The sequence below is a fragment of the Eubalaena glacialis genome, chromosome 11 (assembly GCF_028564815.1).
Source record: "Eubalaena glacialis isolate mEubGla1 chromosome 11, mEubGla1.1.hap2.+ XY, whole genome shotgun sequence".
Lineage (NCBI taxonomy): Eukaryota > Metazoa > Chordata > Mammalia > Artiodactyla > Balaenidae > Eubalaena > Eubalaena glacialis.
In genome coordinates this window covers 38,770,045-38,790,955 of record NC_083726.1, presented here as the reverse complement: position 1 = coordinate 38,790,955, position 20,911 = coordinate 38,770,045, and the positions used below count along the sequence as shown (strand labels likewise).

At 39.6% G+C, this 20,911-nt stretch overlaps 2 protein-coding genes across 11 annotated transcripts in view; one reads left to right on the top strand and one right to left on the bottom strand.

The window, feature by feature from the left end:
- The window catches only part of LIN7A (lin-7 homolog A, crumbs cell polarity complex component), a 393,426-nt gene extending 380,687 nt beyond the window's left edge, over positions 1-12,739 (bottom strand). For 6 of the 8 annotated variants that reach the window (XR_009702499.1, XM_061204882.1, XM_061204880.1 and 3 more), the window contains exons 1-3: positions 12,507-12,739; positions 10,791-10,916; positions 8,923-9,040 (exon numbers count right to left, since the gene is read on the bottom strand). The gene's annotated coding sequence lies outside the window, so the exon portion shown is untranslated. The remainder of the gene's footprint in view (positions 1-8,922; positions 9,041-10,790; positions 10,917-12,506) is intronic. The other 2 variants (XM_061204881.1, XM_061204885.1) reach the window with 2 other exon arrangements.
- Positions 12,310-20,911, top strand: part of ACSS3 (acyl-CoA synthetase short chain family member 3) — a 157,169-nt gene continuing 148,567 nt past the window's right edge. Inside the window, exon 1 of one of the 3 annotated variants that reach the window (XM_061204879.1) lies at positions 12,310-13,196. In XM_061204879.1, coding sequence (XP_061060862.1) covers positions 12,889-13,196 — 308 coding nt within the window. In that variant the 5' untranslated portion in view covers positions 12,310-12,888. The remainder of the gene's footprint in view (positions 13,197-20,911) is intronic. The other 2 variants (XM_061204877.1, XM_061204878.1) reach the window with 2 other exon arrangements.

The window sequence follows — 20,911 nt, the reverse complement described above, 5'->3', positions numbered from 1 at the left end:
CTTCTGTAGATTCCTTGTAGTGTATTTTTCATTTCAGTTATTGTATTGTTCATCTCTGTTTGTTAGTTCTCTAATTCTTCTAGGTGTTTGTTTTTTAATTCTTATAGGTTTTTGTTAAACATTTCTTGCATCTTCTCGATCTTTGCCTCCATTGTTTTTCCGAGGTCCTGGATCATCTTCACTATCATTATTCTGAATTCTTTTTCTGGAAGTTTGCCTATCTCCACTTCATTTAATTGTTTTTCTGGGGTCGTATCTTGTTCCTTCATCTGGTACATAGTCCTCTGCCTTTTCATTTTGTCTATCTTTCTGTGAATGTGCTTTTCGTTCCACAGGCTGCAGGACTGTAGTTGTTCTTGCTTCTGCTGTCTGCCCTCTGGTGGATGAGGCTATTTAAGAGGCTTGTGCAAGCTTCCTGATGGGAGGGACTGTGTGTGTGTCTTTTTTCCCTTATTCATTCACTCACTCTTTAAGTCAATTGGTCAATCAGATACAGTCTCCAGAAAACACTTATTAAATATCTACCATGTAACATTACCATGCTAGATATCAAGGATACCAAGATAAGCCTAATCCTTACCCTCAGAAGTTAGAGATTACTGTGGCAGAGAGTGGATTGTGGTAAGTGCTAAGACAGTGGAAACAGAGGCACCTACTATACTTAGAAAAGGCTTCCTGGAAGAGGCAATGTACAAGGGGAGATCTTCAGGCTGAGGAGGAATTATACTAGGAAAAAAGAAAAGAATGGTCTAGCAAAATAAAACAATGTGTATTAGCAGAGGAGAGTGAGAACCAGTCATAAAGCAACTTGGAGATCTGGTAAGAGATGAGGAAGGGGAGGTAAAGAGAGGATAGGTCATGGAGGGCCTTGTAAGTTAGGTTGAAGAATTTGGAGTTTATCTGGAGTACACTAGGCAAATCAAATTATTCCCCAGTTTCTCTTCTGTCTCTGACCTCAATGGTCCATTTTTTGGGTCATAATTTGGCATAAAGTCTTCTGTGAGTTTTCTCAGTGTACAGTCATGCTTCTGTTGTCATCGCTGCCATTACTAAGTATTTTGGACTATACATTCTGCACATTTAAACATTTATATTCTGCTGGGTACAGTTTTCCTTTGTGATGTATATATCAAATAGTCTAGTATTTCAAGGTGCCTTGTAAAATATTTTCTGTTAATTTCTTTACTTGAGTCCTTATGCCTCAGTTTTTGTTGAATAATAAATTATCTGTGATTGTAAAAAAAAAAAGTCTAGTATCAAGGCAGATACTGTTTGCACATTGACCATGGGGCTATCTGAAACTTAAATTAATGCTATTACTTGATGTTTCTGGACTATTCCATCTATGGGTCTCTTTTCTCGGCAGCCCAGGAAGATCCATTTCTCCTTTCTCCAAGGTAACTTGATGCTGCCCTAGTAAAATGCAATGGGGATTATAACCCTCCAGGAAACAACACTGTCTGACACCCACACCCACACCCACACACACTCATGTACATGTACTTAAAAGCCTCCAATTTCCTGTGACCCTGAAGATAAGTTCCATATTATTTTATGTGGCTTAAAAAGCACTAAGACGACCTTACAAGTCCTGGCCATGTCTTCACTTGACCGTTAGTAACCACTGTGTCTGGGTGAGGTGAGATGGGGCAGGGAGAATACAAAGAGGCTCAAGTGTGCTCCAGACAGAGGTTACAGCATGGCCAGAGATGAAGATGAGAAAAGCATATGTCTATCTGAACCTCTGAAAAAATTATAGCCATTTTCATAAGCTTTTTCCTCTGCTTGGAACACTCTTGTACCTTGTTTCTTGCTCAACCCCTGTCTATTACTGCATTTCCACACTTAAAAATAATGTCCTTCAAGCAGCCTTCTCTGGCTTACCTCCTTCCCCCACTTTTTTCAAGAATGATCATGTACTCCCATACTCCCACAGCACTTTTCTTGTAATTGATTATTTAATTTTCTTTCCTTAACTAAACTATAAATTTGATGACAACAGAATCTTGCTCCTGTTATATTCCAATTAGCCAACGGAATGATTGGCATATACCTGATGCCTAATAAATACATGTTGAATGAATGAATGGAAATAACCATTTGTTTAGTACCAATTATGAATTAGGCACTGCACCAAGTGCTTCATATGCATTATCTCACTTAAGCTCACCAGCATTATTCCCATTTTACACACGAGGAAACTGAGTCTTAGAATAAGAGACTTGCTCCAAATCACACAGCTAATAAGTGATAGAGCAAGGACTGAAAGCAAGGACTGTCTGATTCAGGAGCCTGATATAACAATTTCTCCCTGGTTCTCCCTATTATATTTACTCATTTGTTTTTGTTGAACTGGGATTTACAACTTGTTTGGCCTACATCAAAGGTTATTCTAGTGAGTGGAAAAAAATCATAGTTTTTAAATGTTCTTAAGTTTCTCCATTTCTCTCTCCTCTTGGATAAATGTTAGCTACACATGTTCATTATCAATGTTTCCACTTGTATTTTGACCTGATGTATTTTCAAAGTGTACACCTCAAATTTTGTTAATTTGCCTCTACCGTATGGTTAGACATCTTGGTTCTTTTTCTTAATAAGAGGGGAGGTTACAGATCAGTTTAAAGTAGAGTTAAAATAGTTATGCTCTTTTGTTCTTAATAAATCTGTTTTGATTGCATGCCAATGGTATTACTGTTATTTAAAAAAATTTTTTTAACCTACGTTCCATTTCCAAAGAGAAATTTGAAGTGGGTTGTGTTTTTTCCTTGGGAAGCTTTCTGATTGTTATCTTTCTAACCTAAGCTGATTAAGTGTAGTTTTGAGAGACAGAGGAAGAATACTGCCTACAAACCCCAAATCTCTTAGATCTAGATCTTGCACAAAAACCTTGATCAAATTACCAAAAGTAAAATTGCAGCAGTTCAGTTAAACATTCACAGGATTATTTATTTTGAATTGATTTAAATGTATATTGCAATAAATCACTTAAATGTTATTTTCTAATACTATTTGTGGAGAAACAAGTCAACTTTGGGGTTATCATAACAATCACAAAAAAATCTGATTACCATTCAGTTATATACAACATAACTAAATCCCTAGGATAGATTTAATTTAGTTTTTATAGTAAAAGTCTTTGCTTTGCTCTACGTAGTTATTTTGTCTTTCACAGAAATTTAAGAATATTGTTACATACCTTAATTACAATTTAATTATAATAGTTTGGTCTTTTTAATTACCACAATGCATTTACAGTGTTGAGATTCAAATTTATTTTCCTTCTATAGAGTCTTATAGAGTGCTACTACATGCAGCATTGTCAAAATCAATGGGCATTGCGCATGAGGTAAGTAACAAAGGAGTACACAGGGCAAAAGTCAGTCACTTTTCTATTATTGCTTATCTAATCCTGAAAAGAATAAATGTTCATGTTTAAGGAAATTGTGTGTTTTTTTAAAGTTACATTTTTAATTCAAATATTGATTGTGGTCTAAGTGTCATTCAAAACAGTGTTGTTCAAAGACAAAATATTTAGTTCACTTCCTAAAGCATCTGGTCCCAGGAAGACAAATTATAAATTACAAAGGAGGTGTCTACTTAACTGAGCTTCTGCCTCTTCTGTACTTGTTTATACCAGGTGACTCTTGTTTGTTTTTAATGTTTTCCCATCACAGAGAACATACATGGGAAAAGCATGGTCTTGATGACGTCAAGGAGAATGTTTTTGAGGAAAGGGGTGAGGAATATCTTTAAAATGACTGATCTTCTTTCTACGGTTAGTAGGTTAAGAACTTTATTAAGCAGACTGGATGTTCTGGGTCTAGAATAGCCATTGAGTGTACTCCAATTTGGAAAATTACTATCAGTTATGACAGTGAATGAATAAGGGGTATTTGGCACTATTTGGCAGTATTAAAATTGTATTTTTTTGGGGGGGCGCTAATGCACTCAACTTTTCTTGAGTCTTATGAAGTCCAGAATGGGGTTTGAGATGTTGACGTTTGGGGGGTTTTGTTTGTTTGGTTGTTTAGGTTTTGTTCTTGTTTGTTTGTTTGTTGGTTGTTTGCAAGGGGAGAGGGTGAAATTTCCTTATAGCTCTCTAATATGGACCTGACAAGAGAATTAGCAAAGGCTAAGAATGATAGAAGAATTAAGTGCCTGTCTACACGACAGGTAAAACTGGAATACAGAATCTAGGAGAAAGGGCTTCCCGAACTTGAGTCAAGGTGGGATTCAGTATTAAAGTTCCATGACATATAAACATCGTAGAAAAAAGAGACAGTGTGTCATTAGCAAACCCAAAGCCACTCTTTGAAGGCCTTTTGTTACAGATGTCAGATTCAGGAGCTAATGGTTATGGTAAGGACCAGAATAGGAAGCTCAAAACCCCAAAACTTTATAAGCATAAATCAGATACACTTCTGTTTTTGAAATCCATCCAATAGCTCTCTACTGCATTTAGAGTAAAATCTAAATTCCTTTCTGTAGTCTATAAGGTCCTTCATGAGCTAGCTCTTCCTGTCTCTAATACAGCAACTCTCAACCTTTTAACATGCTCCAACATCACCTGTTAACTTTCTAACTCCCATACACATCAAGCTTGTTCCATCCACAGAGACCTTGAAAGTGTTCCGTCTGTCCCTCTCTCTAAAGTTCTCTTCCCCCAGATACTCACATTGGCAGTTCCTTTCTATAGATCAGGTCTTAGTTTAAATATCGCCTCCTAAGGGAATTTGCTCACTTGCCCTTTACTTTGTTTTATTTTTATCATAGCCCACATCCTTATCTCAAATATAGTTATATGTTGTGTTATAGTGTGCTAAGTTGTTATTTTCTATATCTGACTACTAGAACATATACATCATGCGATCTAACAAAAAGCGTCTGTCTTCTTGGCCTCTGTATCCATGTACGCCTGACACATAGTTGATATTCAATAGCTCTTTGTTGAAAGGGCTACCTGAACAAATGAGCATACATTGAACTAGTCATGTCCCCAAGCAGAATAACAGAGGAGTTTTGGAGCAGGTGAAGGTCCAGGAAGTCACTCAACATCTGGAAGGTTTGGCAGAAGTCTGTCAAGGCACAATCATGACTGGGAGGCCGAATCTTTCATAAATAGAAATTCATGAAACTGGACAATTCTGGAATCCAGCTCCAGGAGCAAAACTCCAAGCCCTAAGAGGCTCCCGAATTATTCCTAAATAGCATAGGTGCTTCAGTTAATAAACTACTCCTTAGGTAAATGCATTTGGATATTGCATTAGCTCTTTTGGAATAGTAAGCTTCAGTCTTCATAGCTTTAGATTGCTCTTGCCCATAACTTAGCTCATATAATGCTTGTAATAACTCTTTTAGGATAGTAACCTTTTGTCCTATTACTGCAGATTCATTTTAATAAATTCTATTGGCTGTAACATAGCACATTTAGAATTTGTATTAACTCTTTGAGTCCAACAGTTAAACATCATTAAATGCACTGAAGCAGGATTATTCTTTCTTGATTTAGAGAGGATCTTAAACTCTTAAACATTTTCTGAAAAATAAGTGTATTAACCAGGTAGTGCCCCCTACAATTTATAGACATGATCTATGAAAATACAACTTTTGGTTATCCTTTTGGCAAAGATATAAAACGTTTATTTAAAAAATAGATTATGGGATGTGAAGGCAAATTTGTACTTTAATGGGAAACAAATGGAACAAAGCAGAGTCTGGATTGAAACAGAGCAGATCAGTTGTTCTCAAGCTTTTACATTCTGCAATTCTCTCTTAAGTGGCACAATCCTTGTACACACACATACACAAACACAGACAACATGCCACTAATTTGGTCATTCATTCGACTAACTTGTGTTAAGAAGTGTTTGCTGTGTGTGGGAACTGTGTAAGGTATGGGGACACTGAGGCTAAACTAACATTATAATACATATTCCTGCAGGGGCTCACAGTCTTCCAGGGGAGAAGGGTTGGTAAAGGTAATTACAGCAGTGCATGCTATAACAAATATATGAATAGGGCAGAGAAAAGCAAGGGCTCATCTGCTTAATGTGATCAGGGAATGCATCCAGGAGATGAAGAGATTTGTACTAAATCCTAAAGAGAGAGTTGGAAGCGTTGCCAAGGTGAAGAAGGCACTGCAGCCAGAAGGAAGATCTGTGGAAGCTGAAGGACTAGGATTTTATAGGACCTGTGAGAAGCCAGGTATGAATAGAGCCAGGTGTGTGCATACAGGAAAAGGCAGTATATACAAAGTGTAGAAGAACTATTTGGCAACCCTGTTGGCAGTTTGGTAAGGGGCTATAATTCTTTCCTGTACAAGATTTTAATATCCTTGGTCTTTGCCCATGTTAATAAGTCAACTCCAGTCACTACGACAAACCAAAAGTATTCTTACTTTTGGCAGCCAGCCTCCAAGATGGTCCCCAATCATCCAGACTCTTCCTATTCATACCCTTGTATAGTCTCCTCCCACATTGTACCAAAGTTTGTCTGTGTGACCAATAGCATAAAGGAGAAGTGATAAATTGCCCTTCTGAGATGAGATTGGGTTATAAAAGATTGTGGAGTCTGTCTTGGTCTCTCTCTCTCTCTCTCTCTCTCACACACACACACACACACACACACACACACACATATCACATCACTTAATCAATCCATCACTCAATCACTCATCTTGCTCAGGGGAAAGCCAGCTGCCATGTCCTCTGAACAGCCCCTTGAACTGAAGCTTCCTGCCAACAGCCATGTAAGTGAGCATGAACTCGATACCCCTGCCCATTGACATGATCATAGTTCTGACCAACAGACCACCTGGCTACCACTTGATTAGAGCCAGAACCACTCAGCTAACTAACTCATCCTGATTCCAGATCCAGAGACGCTCATATGAGATAATAAATATCTGTTGTTTTAAGCTGCTCAGTTAGGGAATAATTTATTAGACAGCAATAGATAATAGTACACTACTCATTTCCAAATGCCCTCTAGGGGAGCAGAATAGATCCCAAGTGAAACCGGCAGGTCTATGTTAAAGACTTTGGGCTTTGGACTTCTCACCATAGGCAGGTGGGAAGCCACTGACAGATTTTAGGCAAGATGGTGATACAATTGATTTATGTTTTAGAATGATTACTTTTGCCTTAATCCTAAGGTCTTCCATTCCATTTTTGGGTCCTCCACTATTGCTTTTTCATCTGCCTCTAAAGGGCCTAACAAACTATACGGCACTTGCTGACGTGTTTTCTTCCTGACTAGACTGTGAGCTACTTAGGAACAGAGATGGATTTAGTAGTACCGCTTAGTCATTTATAAACAATTCTTTGTGTTCCTAGAATCCTGCTGAGCATGGGGAGGGAGAGGCACTCAGTAAACCCTTGTGAATTAATTGAGTGATAGGAGATAGTTGAACCTGCAGAAAGGGAGTTGGGCTAGCAAGTTACTAGATTAGCTCGCTGAAAGAATGACGAAGGAATGGACTTTAGAAACGTCAAAGGAGAAGAAAGCAGAAATTAGTCATTTCACACACACATACATTTTTAGTTTTGCAAGTGCAGTCATCTATCAAAAAACCTAAATCTTTGTACTGTCTCCTGGGGTTGTCACAGCAGAGATGAAAGGAGGAAATTCCCAGCAATATTACTTGAAGTTCGTAGGTATAAAACAATGTTACCAAAAAAATGATAAAAAATAAAAATACCAATAACAGTTTTCTTACTCTTTCAAAACTGATAAGTTGGTTTATACTAGGCTAATAAAAGTTTCAGTGGGAAGAAGCAATATAATGTTATAAAGAAACTCTATATCCACATACAGTTATAAGTATACAGATATAAAGAGGCAAACTTTATATTCACACCAAGTTATAAGAGTATCTGGATTAAGCAAAAAAAAATCAAGTGTAAGCAAATAACAAAGAGAAGTTCACTGAAATCCTTTTTATACACAAAATATCCCCACTGGGAATTCTGAACACACTCTAGAGCTCTAAATATTCAGGTGTTCAATTCTAAAAACAGGTAGGGATTTGTATTAACAGGTAAAACAGAAAAGTATCACAAGAGTCATCTAAAGTCTCATCATTCAGAATGATGGTTGGAAAAAGTGTCCAAATACTTTATAATTTTCTTATGCATGTAAATGAGATATCTATTTTCATGATCTACTTAAAGTAAGCAATTTCTTTGTCTTCATATTTTCTTCAATTTTAAAATAGCTTCATTTGAAAGACTTGTGTTGTCTTCAAAACCCCCAAATGATTACCCACTTCCTGCTTAAATAAGAGCAGCTCTTGTTTTGGTTAACTGGACTTGTTTTTCATTTTCTAGTTTAATTTTATATCTTCCTAACACACACACACACACACACACACACACACACTCATTGGTAACCCAAAGTAATGTCAGGTAATCAACTACACTTTATGAACAATTTTATTATAAAGGATATTTTTCCTTTTCATCATTTGTTCCCTGAAAATGAGATCATTTCTTATATATTTAAAGTATTATTACAAAAAATTGAGTAACAAGCAGCGGCTTTGGTTTAAGAATATAAAACAGAAACAGAATACTTTCTTAGGAATTATCTGTGAAGAAGAATTAAAATGATCTCTCAAGAATTTTGGTGATCTGATTAAAATATTAGCCATTTTTACTGGATTTTCCATCACAACTGCATTGATGAGATTTCCCCCCCTCAACTGTAAATTGCTATACAGATAAAAACAAAAACAAACAAAAAAATGAAAAAAAAAACCCCTAAGAACTTGAAAAAAATGATTGGAAATATTTGCCTAGGTCGTTCCTTTTCCAGTTTTTCTCAAATAAAAACAACTACATTTTTATTACCTTTTACTAATTAACACTAAATTTTAGGATTTTTTTAAGAAATAAAAATAAGGCTGGTGGATGAATCCCATACCTTATATTTGGTTGCTAGAATGAACTGAATTTGTAGAGTTCTTCCCATCCACTGGAATGTTATTTGTTTTAATACAATTCTTTCATCCGCCTTTTTCTCCTTGCCTTTATTGCAATTACTATGTGGGCAAAAAGAAGAATGTTTCAAAATAGGAGTCTATAATTACATTACTATGAGTCATTTCACTTTAGAAGTTTTAAAAATATTTACTAAGCCATGAAAATCAGCATATTTTCCAGAAATTCTTTGCTAAATCAGAATAAATCTGCAGTGTTTCTGCAGGCTCAAATTTCAGCTCAGCATGTACCTGTTGCAGAGATAAAGTAATTTTTGCAAATGATTCCATGTGTACTTGCCAAGTTTTCATAATATCCAGGAAATTCAATATATAACATTTCTGCTTTTGTCATAAGTAAAAATCTTAGTAGTTCTAATATCTACCCAAAGTTAGACATTTAACTCTTAACAAATTTATGCAAAAATTTGAATTGTGTGGCCAGCAGAATACATGACCAGGGTAGTCTACACTTACTTTTAAATTGTGTACTCTTTAATCTTTTTTACTCTCTCTGCTAAAAAAAGTTAGCCTGTACCAAGAATGACTGATCCTAGGCAGAAATTGTAACCCTAGGAAAAATTAAGTTGTAGGATTCCTGTATATTTTTTCTCTTTTAATTCTAATTCCACTCTGCTCTTCTAATTTTCAGCAACTTTTTCTTAGGCATTAAGTATTCCAACTCCAATTTCCTCCCTTCCACTCATTCCTTCTTGAGCAGTCTTTCACACTTTTTGATTCTCTTCACTCTTTCCTTCATTATTATGCTTTTTCCATTTACTAGAAAGTTTCTCTCAGATAATCTGATCAATCAATCTTTAAGATTTCTTTAAAACGTCATCCTGAATAGCATATTAAATATACCATTTATTGCCATACAATGAAATAAATATTGTACTTATAAAAAGCTGGAATTTTAGAGGGCTTGAACACTGAAAAGATTGCAACTACCTTGTCCCCAAATCAGTCAAAAATCTAATTTTATTTTTTGAAGCAGTATGGAATGTACATGCATGTTTCAATCAAAATAATTTCTTGCAAAAATTTCTAACTGTAAAATTTTAAGGGTGTTAATGAAGCTGGAGGTTTGGGGATTGATTTTTTGGAGTGGCTGTTTGTTCACAGGCTTTAAATTACCTTCATTTGCTACTGCCTTGGTGCTAAGCAATTTACACATATTTAAATCTTGCAACAATCCTGTGAGGTAAGGATTATCAGCCTCAAAATACAGATACTGAAATTACAGTGTAGGGAAATTAGCTCATTTTCCTAGTTTTCCCACCTAATTAGGGCAGTACTAGGATTCAAACCGAGTCTCAACGGCTAATGATTTTAAGCTTTTCACATGCTTAGCAACAGTCAACAGGTTTTTAGTGTCAAAGGTGAAATGGGTCTCAAACTCAGGTCCTGGCCTGCATTTGACGCTATTTTGCAGCTCTCTATCTGGCTCAAGTTTCTAGTCTTACTGCCCACTCCTGTTCTGCCTCTCCACTACACTCCTCCTGTGCTGTACTGTACGCTCTTCCCTTGGCTTGAAATGGAACTTACATTCACAATCTGTTTCGTAAAATTACTTAAAACACGACAACATACTGCAGGGTCCAGAGAAAATGGTTCCACCCAGCAGTGGGGGGGGGGGTCTAATTTCATCTCACACGATCTTTTAATTAGTCCTTTTGTTTTTAAGCCCTTAACCTTCATTCTGAACCTCCAGGGGAACCCAGGGCCTCCAAATCCTGAGGCATTTCAGGTGTGTGATGAGGAAATCCATTTTCTCCATTCACCTCCCCTTACCTCCACCCCAGTCACATACCATGAATTCATTTTCTTTCCATTCTCTCACTTGTTTTCTTGTCCTCTCTGGTTCTCTCTGTTCTTGTGGGTGTTTATCATCACTACCACCGCCACCACCACTGTACTTTCTTTTTCAGTGAGGTTTCTAGAAGAAGAGGAATGGATGTGGGTATTCACCTTGTCATATTTTATTGGAAGTCTAAAATCTTTCCTCTTTTTAATAATCATCCTGGTGTGAAAATTATGGACTCTGGAGTCAGATTCTCCACCTTTTTCAAGTCGGGGCACAGAAGGAAAACGGTCTTCGTATAGTATGCTGGGGTGGGTGGCAGGACTAGCCTGAGGAACCTGTGCACCTTGAATTACTGGTGTGCCAGGATATCCATCACACAGCCTCAAGGTGGTAAACACTGGGATTATACTTCCCGCTTCTTAGTACTTGGGAAATACAGGAGCTAACATATTCGAAAGCGCCAGCACAATGTGGATACACAGTAAGAGCCAGTAGAGATCTGCTTGCTTCCTTCATATCCCCCCCAACAAGTCACAACTTACACAGTGCAGGGGCTCACATATCTTGTTAAGCAAACGACTAAGAGGGACATCATTGTAATACAATAGGGGATGATGTGGGGTCAGAGAATCTTGTAGACCAGACAGCAGCATTAGACGGCTGGGCAGAGGAAAGGAGAAGGACAGGAGGTTATCTGGCTTCCTAACTCCCTCTGCATTCAAATAGTGACAAGTCCCTTTTGCTATTGGAAATCATTTGCTGTGAGGCCTTTGGTAGAGAGTAGCTGCAGGTGTTAGGGAAAAGTCTAGTGCCTTCTTAGTTGAAAGGGAATAGCTGAGGTGATTATTTAAAGAAATGTTCTTTGTTTTGCATTAGATTTATCTCTATTCTGTTTAACCTTTATCTTCACATTATTCTTTTCCTGCAGAAAAAAAAATCTGTTTACAATCTTCCTAGGGTCGGGGCATTCATTATTTCTCACTTCAGATTTGGGAATACACTTTTTAACATTTAAAACTGCAAACACCGTCACACCAAACAGAATATGTTTGGCGTAACAAAAGGCAAACGAGATCGCATCTGAAATTCACTAACGGGTAGAAAAACCAGTGAAGGAATCTGAAGAATGTTAAACCCAGACGGTACTCTATACCGCCTTTCTCTTTTAATTTTCCTCAGCTTCCTCTTTTTCTCTTTTGATTCATCTTGACTTTGTTCTTCCTTTGGGCTTAAATTTTGGGGGGGGGGGCGTGGGGTCTCATCCAAAAAAAAGGGCAAAGAAACGCCAAAGAGGCAAATGGGCAGGGAGGAAAAGCAACAAGTCACTCTGCTTTCTGCCTAGATCCTGCGGGGAGTCCAGTCGGTAAGGGAATCCCCATTCCAACGGCGTAACCTTCCCCAGCGCCAGTCACCCCCAAAGCACTTCCCAACTCGGTCGGGCAACCTCCCTCCTCCCCTCCTCCTCTCTCAGCTGTCGGGAAATCCTGGAGCAGCCCTTGCCCAGGTGCCACTTGTTTTTTTAAATAGCCGAGGATGGAGCTTTGTTTTAAAGAGAAAGAAAGAAAACTCGACACTTCAGGGGCTGGGCCGCAGAGCCCAGCTTGGCGGATTCCCGCTGCGGGCCGAGGCGCGGCCGCTCCACCGGCTCGCTCTCCAGAGACCAACCCCGAGAAGCTGCGCACAGCTTGTTAGAAAACAATGAGTTGGGTCCGTCGGCCTCACCTTAGGGGTACCTGTGCGTCGGAGAAGGGAGGCCGCTCTGCAGCCTGAGGGCGGTTTTTCAGGCGAAGTCGCGGAGCTGGAGACGCGCGGAGGCGTCGGGTTCCGCGCGGCGCCGCTCTCGCCCCGCGCGGGGACGCTGTGAGCCCCCCCCTCCCCGCCCCCGCTGCAGCCTGTGGCTTCCCGCGCCGCTCCAGGTCGGTTTTTGCCGGCGACTCCAGTGTGACTTCCAAACTCCCGGGCTCTGGGCACACCTCGGAATTTGCCCCCGCCTCCCGCCTGTTCCCCTCGGGGCCCAGGAAGTCGCGAGCGCCCCAGGGGTCGCCCGAGGAGTGGGCTCGGGACCGCGGGCAGCGCAGCCTGCAGGAGGGCGCCGCCGGCAGCGATGAAGCCATCTTGGCTGCAGTGTCGCAAAGTCACCGGCGCCGGGGGACTCGGGGGGTCCCTGCCCGCGTCCTCTCCCGCCCGGGGAGCCGGCCCGGCCCGCAGGGCGTACGTGGCCCCCGGCCCACGGGGCGCTCTCGGGGGCCGGGGCTGCCGGGCGCTGTCCTCGGGCGGCTGCGAGTACAAGACCCACTTCGCGGCCTCGGTGGCCGACCCCGAGAGGTTCTGGGGCAAAGCCGCGGAGCAGATCAGCTGGTACAAGCCCTGGACCAAAACGCTGGAGAACAGACATTCGCCTTCCACCAGTTGGTAAGTGACGCCTTCGCCCACCCCCCTCTCTCTTGGGTGCCAAGGCTTGGCGTCCTCTGCACCGGAACCTGGAGTTCTTTTGGGAAAGAGAATGAGACTGGAGATGTGCTCAGACCTTTTAATTTGTGTTTAATTTCAATTTCGTAGTCAGCTCTTTTGCCTTGTCCTGAAGGATTCGGTTACCTATTGTGAGCCCCGCTTCCTATAGACCAGAAGTTTACCTGTATGGCAGGGCTCTGCTTAGTTGAGCAAGAGCCAGCCCCCAGGGACAGCACAGTCTAGTATGGGAAGCAGCCACGGGGAAACAAGTGCAAGAAGAGGGATAAACTAGGGGAGTGTTACTAAGTATCCACACACTCGGAGGAGGAGAGTCAAGGAACGACTTCAATAAGATCACACCTAAGTAGGGTTTGGAAGGGTGGATATGTCTTCTCAAAGTCCACAAGGTCCTAATTATTAAAGTCCACGAGGTGGAACACAGGTTGAAATTTGACTGTTGATATGGTTGCGAATAATTGTGTTGGCTGGAGAGGTGGGAAAGTGGGCTGGTGAGTCAGGGGTTAGTTTGGGAAGGGATTTAGGTATCATGCCAAGTAGCTCGGATTAGGTCCACAGCCCTGTCCTGTATATGAAGCTGCATTACGGGGTACCCAGAAAGAATGCGCATACAGGTAGGTGGTGCTAGAAATCATGGTAGGAATGAAGTTTTCTGTTTTTCGTTTTCCTCCTAGAGTTGCAGTTATAAGTAGTTATAAACATTGTTTTTATATTGTAACAAACAGAGATAGATACATTTGTAGAATAAATGTCAAACTTGCCAGAGTATTAAGGGTGAGTCACACAGTCAGAACTCGAGTTGTGGCTGCTCTTTGGGCCGTGGGCCTTAAGAGTGTGGTTGCTTTCATCAGCCAGCCATTAGGGAGAGATATTTCCTGTAAAAGTTTGCAAAACACTGCAGTGGGGTTTCCCACTACCATTTCCAAGTTCCCAGCAGTGAGATGGGGTAATGACATGGTCAGGTTTGCATTTGACAAATGCCTTCTTTTTTTTTTTTAACATCTTTATTGGAGTATAATTGCTTTACAATGGTGTGTTAAGTTTCTGCTTTATAACAAAGTGAATCAGCTATACATATACATATATCCCCATATCTCCTCCCTCTTGTGTCTCCCTCCCACCCTCCCTATCCCACCCCTCTAGGTGGTCACAAAGCACCCAGTTGATCTCCCTGTGCTATGCGGCTGCTTCCCACTAGCTATCTATTTTACATTTGCTGGTATAGATAAGTCCATGCCACTCTCTCACTTCGTCCCAGCTTACCCTCCCCCCTCCCCCCGCAACCGGTGTCCTCAAGTCCATTCTGTAGTAGGTCTGTGTCTTTATTCCTGTCCTGCCCCTAGGTTCTTCAGAACCATTGTTTTTTTTTTTTTTTTTTTTTTTTTTTAGATTCCATACATATGTGTTAGCATACGGTATTTGTTTTTCTCTTTCTGACTTACTTCATTCTGTATGACAGACTCTAGGTCCATCCACCTCACTACAAATAACTCAATTTCATTTCTTTTTATGGCTGAGTAATATTCCATTGTATATATGTGCCACATCTTCTTTATCCATTCATCTGTCGATGGACACTTAGGTTGCTTCCATGTCCTGGCTATTGTAAATAGAGCTGCAGTGAACATTTTGGTACATGACTCTTTTTGAATTATGTTTTTCTCAGGGTATATGCCCAGTAGTGGGATTGCTGGGTCACCTGGTAGTTCTGTTTTTAGTTTTTTAAGGAACCTCCATACTGTTCTCCATAGTGGCTGTATCAATTTACATTCCCACCAACAGTGCAAGAGGGTTCCCTTTTCTCCACACCGTCTCCAGCATTTATTGTTTGTAGATTTTTTGATGATGGTGACAAATGCCTTCTTGTTGAAAGTAGGAACCTGAAATGGAGAAAGACATCTTGACCGGAGACTGTTCTCTGTCACCACCATGCTCTGTCCTCTGTTGATTATTTGGACCTGTTTACATGGTTTTATCTTTAGAATCTGAGCACATTTCCCCATCCAGTTTAATTTTTTCAGTAGTGTTTCAGAGGATTTTTCAGATCCTCTCTTATGTGCTGGACAGTGGCCCAAGCACTCGGTATGCATGCGGCGAAGGGGTAGGGGTAGGAGTCATGATGGTCAACAGCATGGTCTCTGGTGCCGGAATTTTGAGTTTGAGTTCTGGCCCTTACAGTTACTGGCTGTGTGTTCATAGGCAAGTTGCTTAATCTCTTTGTGCTTCAGTTTTCTCATATATAAATGTAGAACTAGTAAGAAGATTAATTTATTAAAGGGTTAAGACCAAGTCTTAATGAAATAGACCCTATAAATGTTAGAGGAAGAATAGTTGTCTTTGTACTTTCATACCACAATTATTTAAGAACAGGAAATCCTAGTGTTTCTCAGATCATAACACAGGATTATTGTCTCGCCTAAGAATGTGTTCTCAAAAAGTTCTATGTCCATATATCTGTCATAAAGTATGGAACTGAAATTATTTACATGACCATCCTTCGCATAAAACGGTGTGCAGAGAACCCAAACAAGAAGTCACTGGGATATTCCAAGTAAAAACCAATGAGGGCCAGACCTAAGGCAATGGTAAGACCATTGCCAATGGTGGCAATGGAAAGGAAAGGACAGGTTTCTAGAGGATTAGTTGAAGTTGGTGAGGGCTCAAGGGAATGCAGAGAATGTGGAAATCAAAGTGTCCATCAAATAGACATTTAAGATCTGGAGATTTTGTCTCTGATGTTTTTTTCTCTTTTTAATTTCTAGTTGCTTGCCTAAATTTTAAAAAATTGTACGCAGGCTTCCCTGGTGGTGCAGTGGTTGGGAGTCTGCCTGCCAATGAGGGGGACGTGGGTTCGGGCCCTGGTTCGGGGGGATACCACATGCCGTGGAGCAGCTGGGCCCCGTGCGCCACAACTACTGAGCCTGTGCTGTAGAGCGCCCGCGAGCCACAGCTACTGAGCACGCGTGCCGCAACTGCTGGGGCCCACGTGCCTGGAGCCTGTGCTCCACGACGGGAGAGGCCACAGCAGTGAGAAGCCCACGCACAGCAGCACGGAGTGGCCCCCCTCTCGCTGCAACTAGAGAAAGCCTGCGTGCAGTGACAAAGACCCAACACAGCCAAAAATAAAAACAAATAAATAAATTAATTAAAAAAATTTTGTATGCATAAAATGTTCCTTTTTTAATGAGGATTTTTGTCAAAGGGTCCTTGTAGGTATTTTCAAAAATTCAGTACATTGTAGATCACTGACATTTGACAATATTGTATCTGAATTCTTTGTCTTTATACTCTTGGAATCATGTGGCTGTACCTGTTTTATAGCAGCCCAACAGATCAAAGTGAATAACAGATAAGTCTTTGAGTCTGTATTTATTTTAGCAGTGTGATTCCGTCTTACTAAGGAGTTTGGTTGGCAGAGCAGAGTTGGGGAGGCAAGTAGACATAGCAGACCATACATCTAATCTGAAACTTCATTCAATAAGTGGTTTCAATCTGAATCCTATTTGCAGATATTTCTCATTGGTTAACATTTTTCTGCAAAGGTAAACTCAAGGGCAGGACAAATGTCTTTTTTTTTTTTTTTTTAATTTATGTCCCTAGATTCTAGGACAGAACAGACATATGAGTTTGAAAAGTGATAGTCAGATAACAGGATACATAGATCTGATGATTTTTGATTCTGTATGTCTTGGGAGGTGGTAAGTGGATACAGGCACAATTTGATGTGAAGGTGCTTTGCTTCTTTTTGAAGCTGGGATCAGGGAAAGGGAGATGTTGACTGCCAAGTTCTTAAGTAAAATGAGGAGGGGTTGCTACAGCTAATTGTAGCATAGTTGTAGTCAAGATCTCTGATGCCCTTTGGCTTCCGAGAGGCGAGAGGGATTCTCTTTCCTCATTATAAGCTTGTCTGTTCATTTTTCATGAAAGTAAACTCCCCTCCGAATCTACAGGCCTACCAGAAGCCCCAACACATAAATAGTAATGCATATTAGCTTTCATAATTGCGTAAACTACCCAATAGTAGTTTATGAATGCAGTAGTGTGAGCATGGAATAGAAATCTTTAAGGGTGATATACTAGGGACTTTCTATTGTAGGCAATAGCCCTGTAAAATACATTTCTGGGACTGTAATCGCTGAGATCTTTGAAAGACAAATTACATGTAGGTGCTTTAGGAACATGTGAAGAACCACCTTTCCACACAGTTTGTTGGTTAATTCACATTGTTGACACCTAGCTTTGGGGGGACTAAATTCTCTATTATAGAGACTTCAGTAGAGAACTGCAATGTAAGGTGAAGCAATTAGAACTCCTAGTAATTTCTCTAATCCTGGAGCAACAGAATGGATGTTTTGGTTATTTTCTCCTGATGAATTAGACATCCTGCTGCCTTTCCTGACATTGAAATCCAGCTGCCACTCTGAAGAATTAGGCAATTCACTTTTGCATGCATTGTGGTTAACTCTTCAGTCTGAGTCATCCCTTATCCCTTTCTTTGGAAGCATTGCAATTCTATTTTAGTTTATTTTTATTTAAACAACATTCAATGATCAGACTCTCACATACTGTTTGGTTTAGAATTTAATATGCATTAACAGTGACTATAAGCTGAAAAGGAAAAGTCTCTGACTAAATGCAGATTATTAGAAAATTATTTCTGCTTGGTTAACATCTCTATAATGAAAATTGTTTAGGTTAACATGCAAGATCTCAGTTTCTTACTAGCTATGAGATAAAGGTTGTTTAATCACTCCAGGTCTTAAAATGGCTCATAAGTGATAAAGACACCAACCATTCACTCACTGTGTGTACAGTACAGAGAAAATGATGAAAGAGATAGTGGAGAAACTCACTACACAGCGGTAGGGGAGACATACATTAAATAAATTATTACAAACCTATTTATTTAGAGTTGCAGTAGATACTATGAAATAATAAGGGGATTTAACATAATCTTTTCTGGAAGGATCATGGTAGGAGTCTTGAAGAAATGATGGTTAAACTGAGATCACAATGAGTAGAGATTAGACTGAGAAGGAGAGAGGAACATTGCAGACAAAGAAAACAGCATGTGCAAAGTCCATGAGGTGTGAAGTAGCTCAGTAAATTCTAGAAACTGAAAGAAGGCTAATGAGGCAGGGAAATTATCAAGAAATAATAGAAGAAGAAGAGAGCCATATTGTAAATGGTCTGGTGAGTCTTGTTAAGGATTAAAAATTTCCTGGCACAAAACACATGTCACATAGTGGATGATCAAAACTTGAATTTACTACTCTTCGTTCTGCACTGGAACAAGAAATGTTTGCGTTCAACCCCAGGTCCGCCGCTTGCTTTGGACAGGCTTCAATATCCTTATTGAATAAGAATAAAATAAGAATGATGATAGTATCAATTTCTTAGGATTATAGTGGTGGTGGGGAGTATGTAAAACGTCTAGGACTGTGCCTGACACACAGTACTAGGTACTAATGTCTTTGGAATATATAAGCTAATATGGTCCAGGAAGTTTTCAGGGAAATGATAGCATTTAAACTCAATCTTAAAGTAGGACTTAGAAAGAAAAACACTTCTGTGTGCAGAACAAACATGACAGAGGGATAGCGGTGAGAAAGAACCAAATATGCTTGTAGGATAGAATGAACAGTTGGCTTCTAGTGGTTATTTTGAGTTACTGGTACTTGAATTCAGAAGGTAGTTTCAGGATGGTTTTGGAAGGCTTGGAATAGAAGCTAAGGCATTTGCATTCACTTCTTAGGCTGTAAGTCACAACCTGATTGTAATCCTGCAGATAGGTTTTGTGTGACCCATGCGCTTTTTGTTTGTTTGCTTTTTAAAGTAGTTGTCAGTATTTAAACATTGGAAGATTTCATCTAAAATCTAAATTTCCTTTAATGATTCAGTTTTTGGGGCTTCTCTTAAAAAAAAAAAGCAGAATATCTGTCAGCAGTGAGTCAGCATTCTTGCATTGCAACACTTGGCTGGAACTGAGTGACTGCTGTCCCAAGCTAAATTAGACATAGTGACTGCCTGGCAGTGGGGTGTAGGGAAGTAAAGAAGTTATAGTCAAAGCGACAATTTGACTCAGATATCCAAGTGGAGGAATTGATTGTGAAATTAAAGATAATGAGTTGAAAACTTGGCGAGGACTTGTAGAATTATAGATTTGACTGAAATTTGTAAAGAGGTGAGAGCTGAAGCTTGGTGAATGCCGAGTGGGGAGAGAGAGAGAGCAATTTAGAGGGAGAAAGAGGAGAGGGAGAGAGAGAAAGAAAAAAATACTAAAAACTGAACTTGGAAGACAAGTAGAAGGGGAAAAAAAAAACCTATGAGAGTGAATGAGGCTTGTTCAAAGAAGTAGGAGAAGGAAGAGCAGGATATTTTTGTGCCGTGGAGTAAGAGGGAGAAAAGAGATAAAAATAGGGCAAATCAATAGCGGTAAAGGGCTCTAGAGATGTTTTGAGGCTATTGAGGATTGAAAGATAGCAGTTTTGACTCAGGGATCCTCAGTGAGTTTTAATAATGTGATGTCAATGGAGAGATGAAAGCCAAAGCCAGCATCCTGCATTACGGGGTGAACTGATGGTAGGCAAAACGAGTCCATGGAGATATTTGACAGTGACAGGAAGGGGACACAAGATGATAGCGTGTGGAGGTGTCTGGGTTACCTGAAAAATAGTTTCCTCACTATCTTTACTTTCCCCTCCTCCCCCTTTAGGAGAATCCTTTGTTTAAAGGGAGAAGTGAAGAAATCTGTGAAATAGGAATCAAGGGAATTTTGCTTATTTTGAAATCTGTTCCCCATCAACAGGACTCTGTGTTTTTACAAGTTGAACTTTGTGTGGTTTCTTATCTTTTTTTTTTTCTTTAGATACCACAAGTTCATGGAAGAAACAAAATGGAAAAGTCTAAAAGATGGAGTAAAAAGCTACTCAGCAGATCTATATATTCTTGTTGTATATTGCAGAGATTCTAGTGAGCTAGATATCTAAGCATTTGATTGTGAGTTTGACAGGGAAGATAAGGAGGCAGTTAAAAAAACATGAAAGAACTAAGATTTGTTGATTTGTTAAATTATTCTGGGGTTTCAGACATCATGTCAGTAAGTGGTTCAGAGGGAAGAAAGTTCTTTATCTTGTACTTGCAACTTTTCTGAGTTTGACATTCTTTCAAAAGAAAACAAATAAGGAAAATATAATGTGGATTTTATATAACCAGAAAGTAATTTAATTCCTCTACTGAATTTTGATTCTTTGGCAAACAATTAGTCAGCCACGTTAAGCTGTTTCAGAAATTCAGTCTCTCTCTCTCTTTCTTTCTTTCCTGTAAAATTTCCTTCGTATTTATCAGGTATTATTAAAATTATATTTAATTCTGGTTTGAAGGTGAGAGTTTTATCTAGAGATGAAAAATGTGTCGCCTTTTGACAAACTCTAAATGAAATGAATTTATTCATAATATTGTGCACAGTACAGGTATATTTAAATTTTAAATTATCATTTTTTATAAATAAAAAATATTTTATGAAGGTACCTGGTCAGCATGAAAAATGGCCTGTTAGAAATACTGTCCCTCAGATAACCTCATCAACAAAGACCAATTTCAAAAGATCGGCCTTATTTTATATTCTAAAGGTCAGCGGCTTGGTGCTGTTCTGTGTG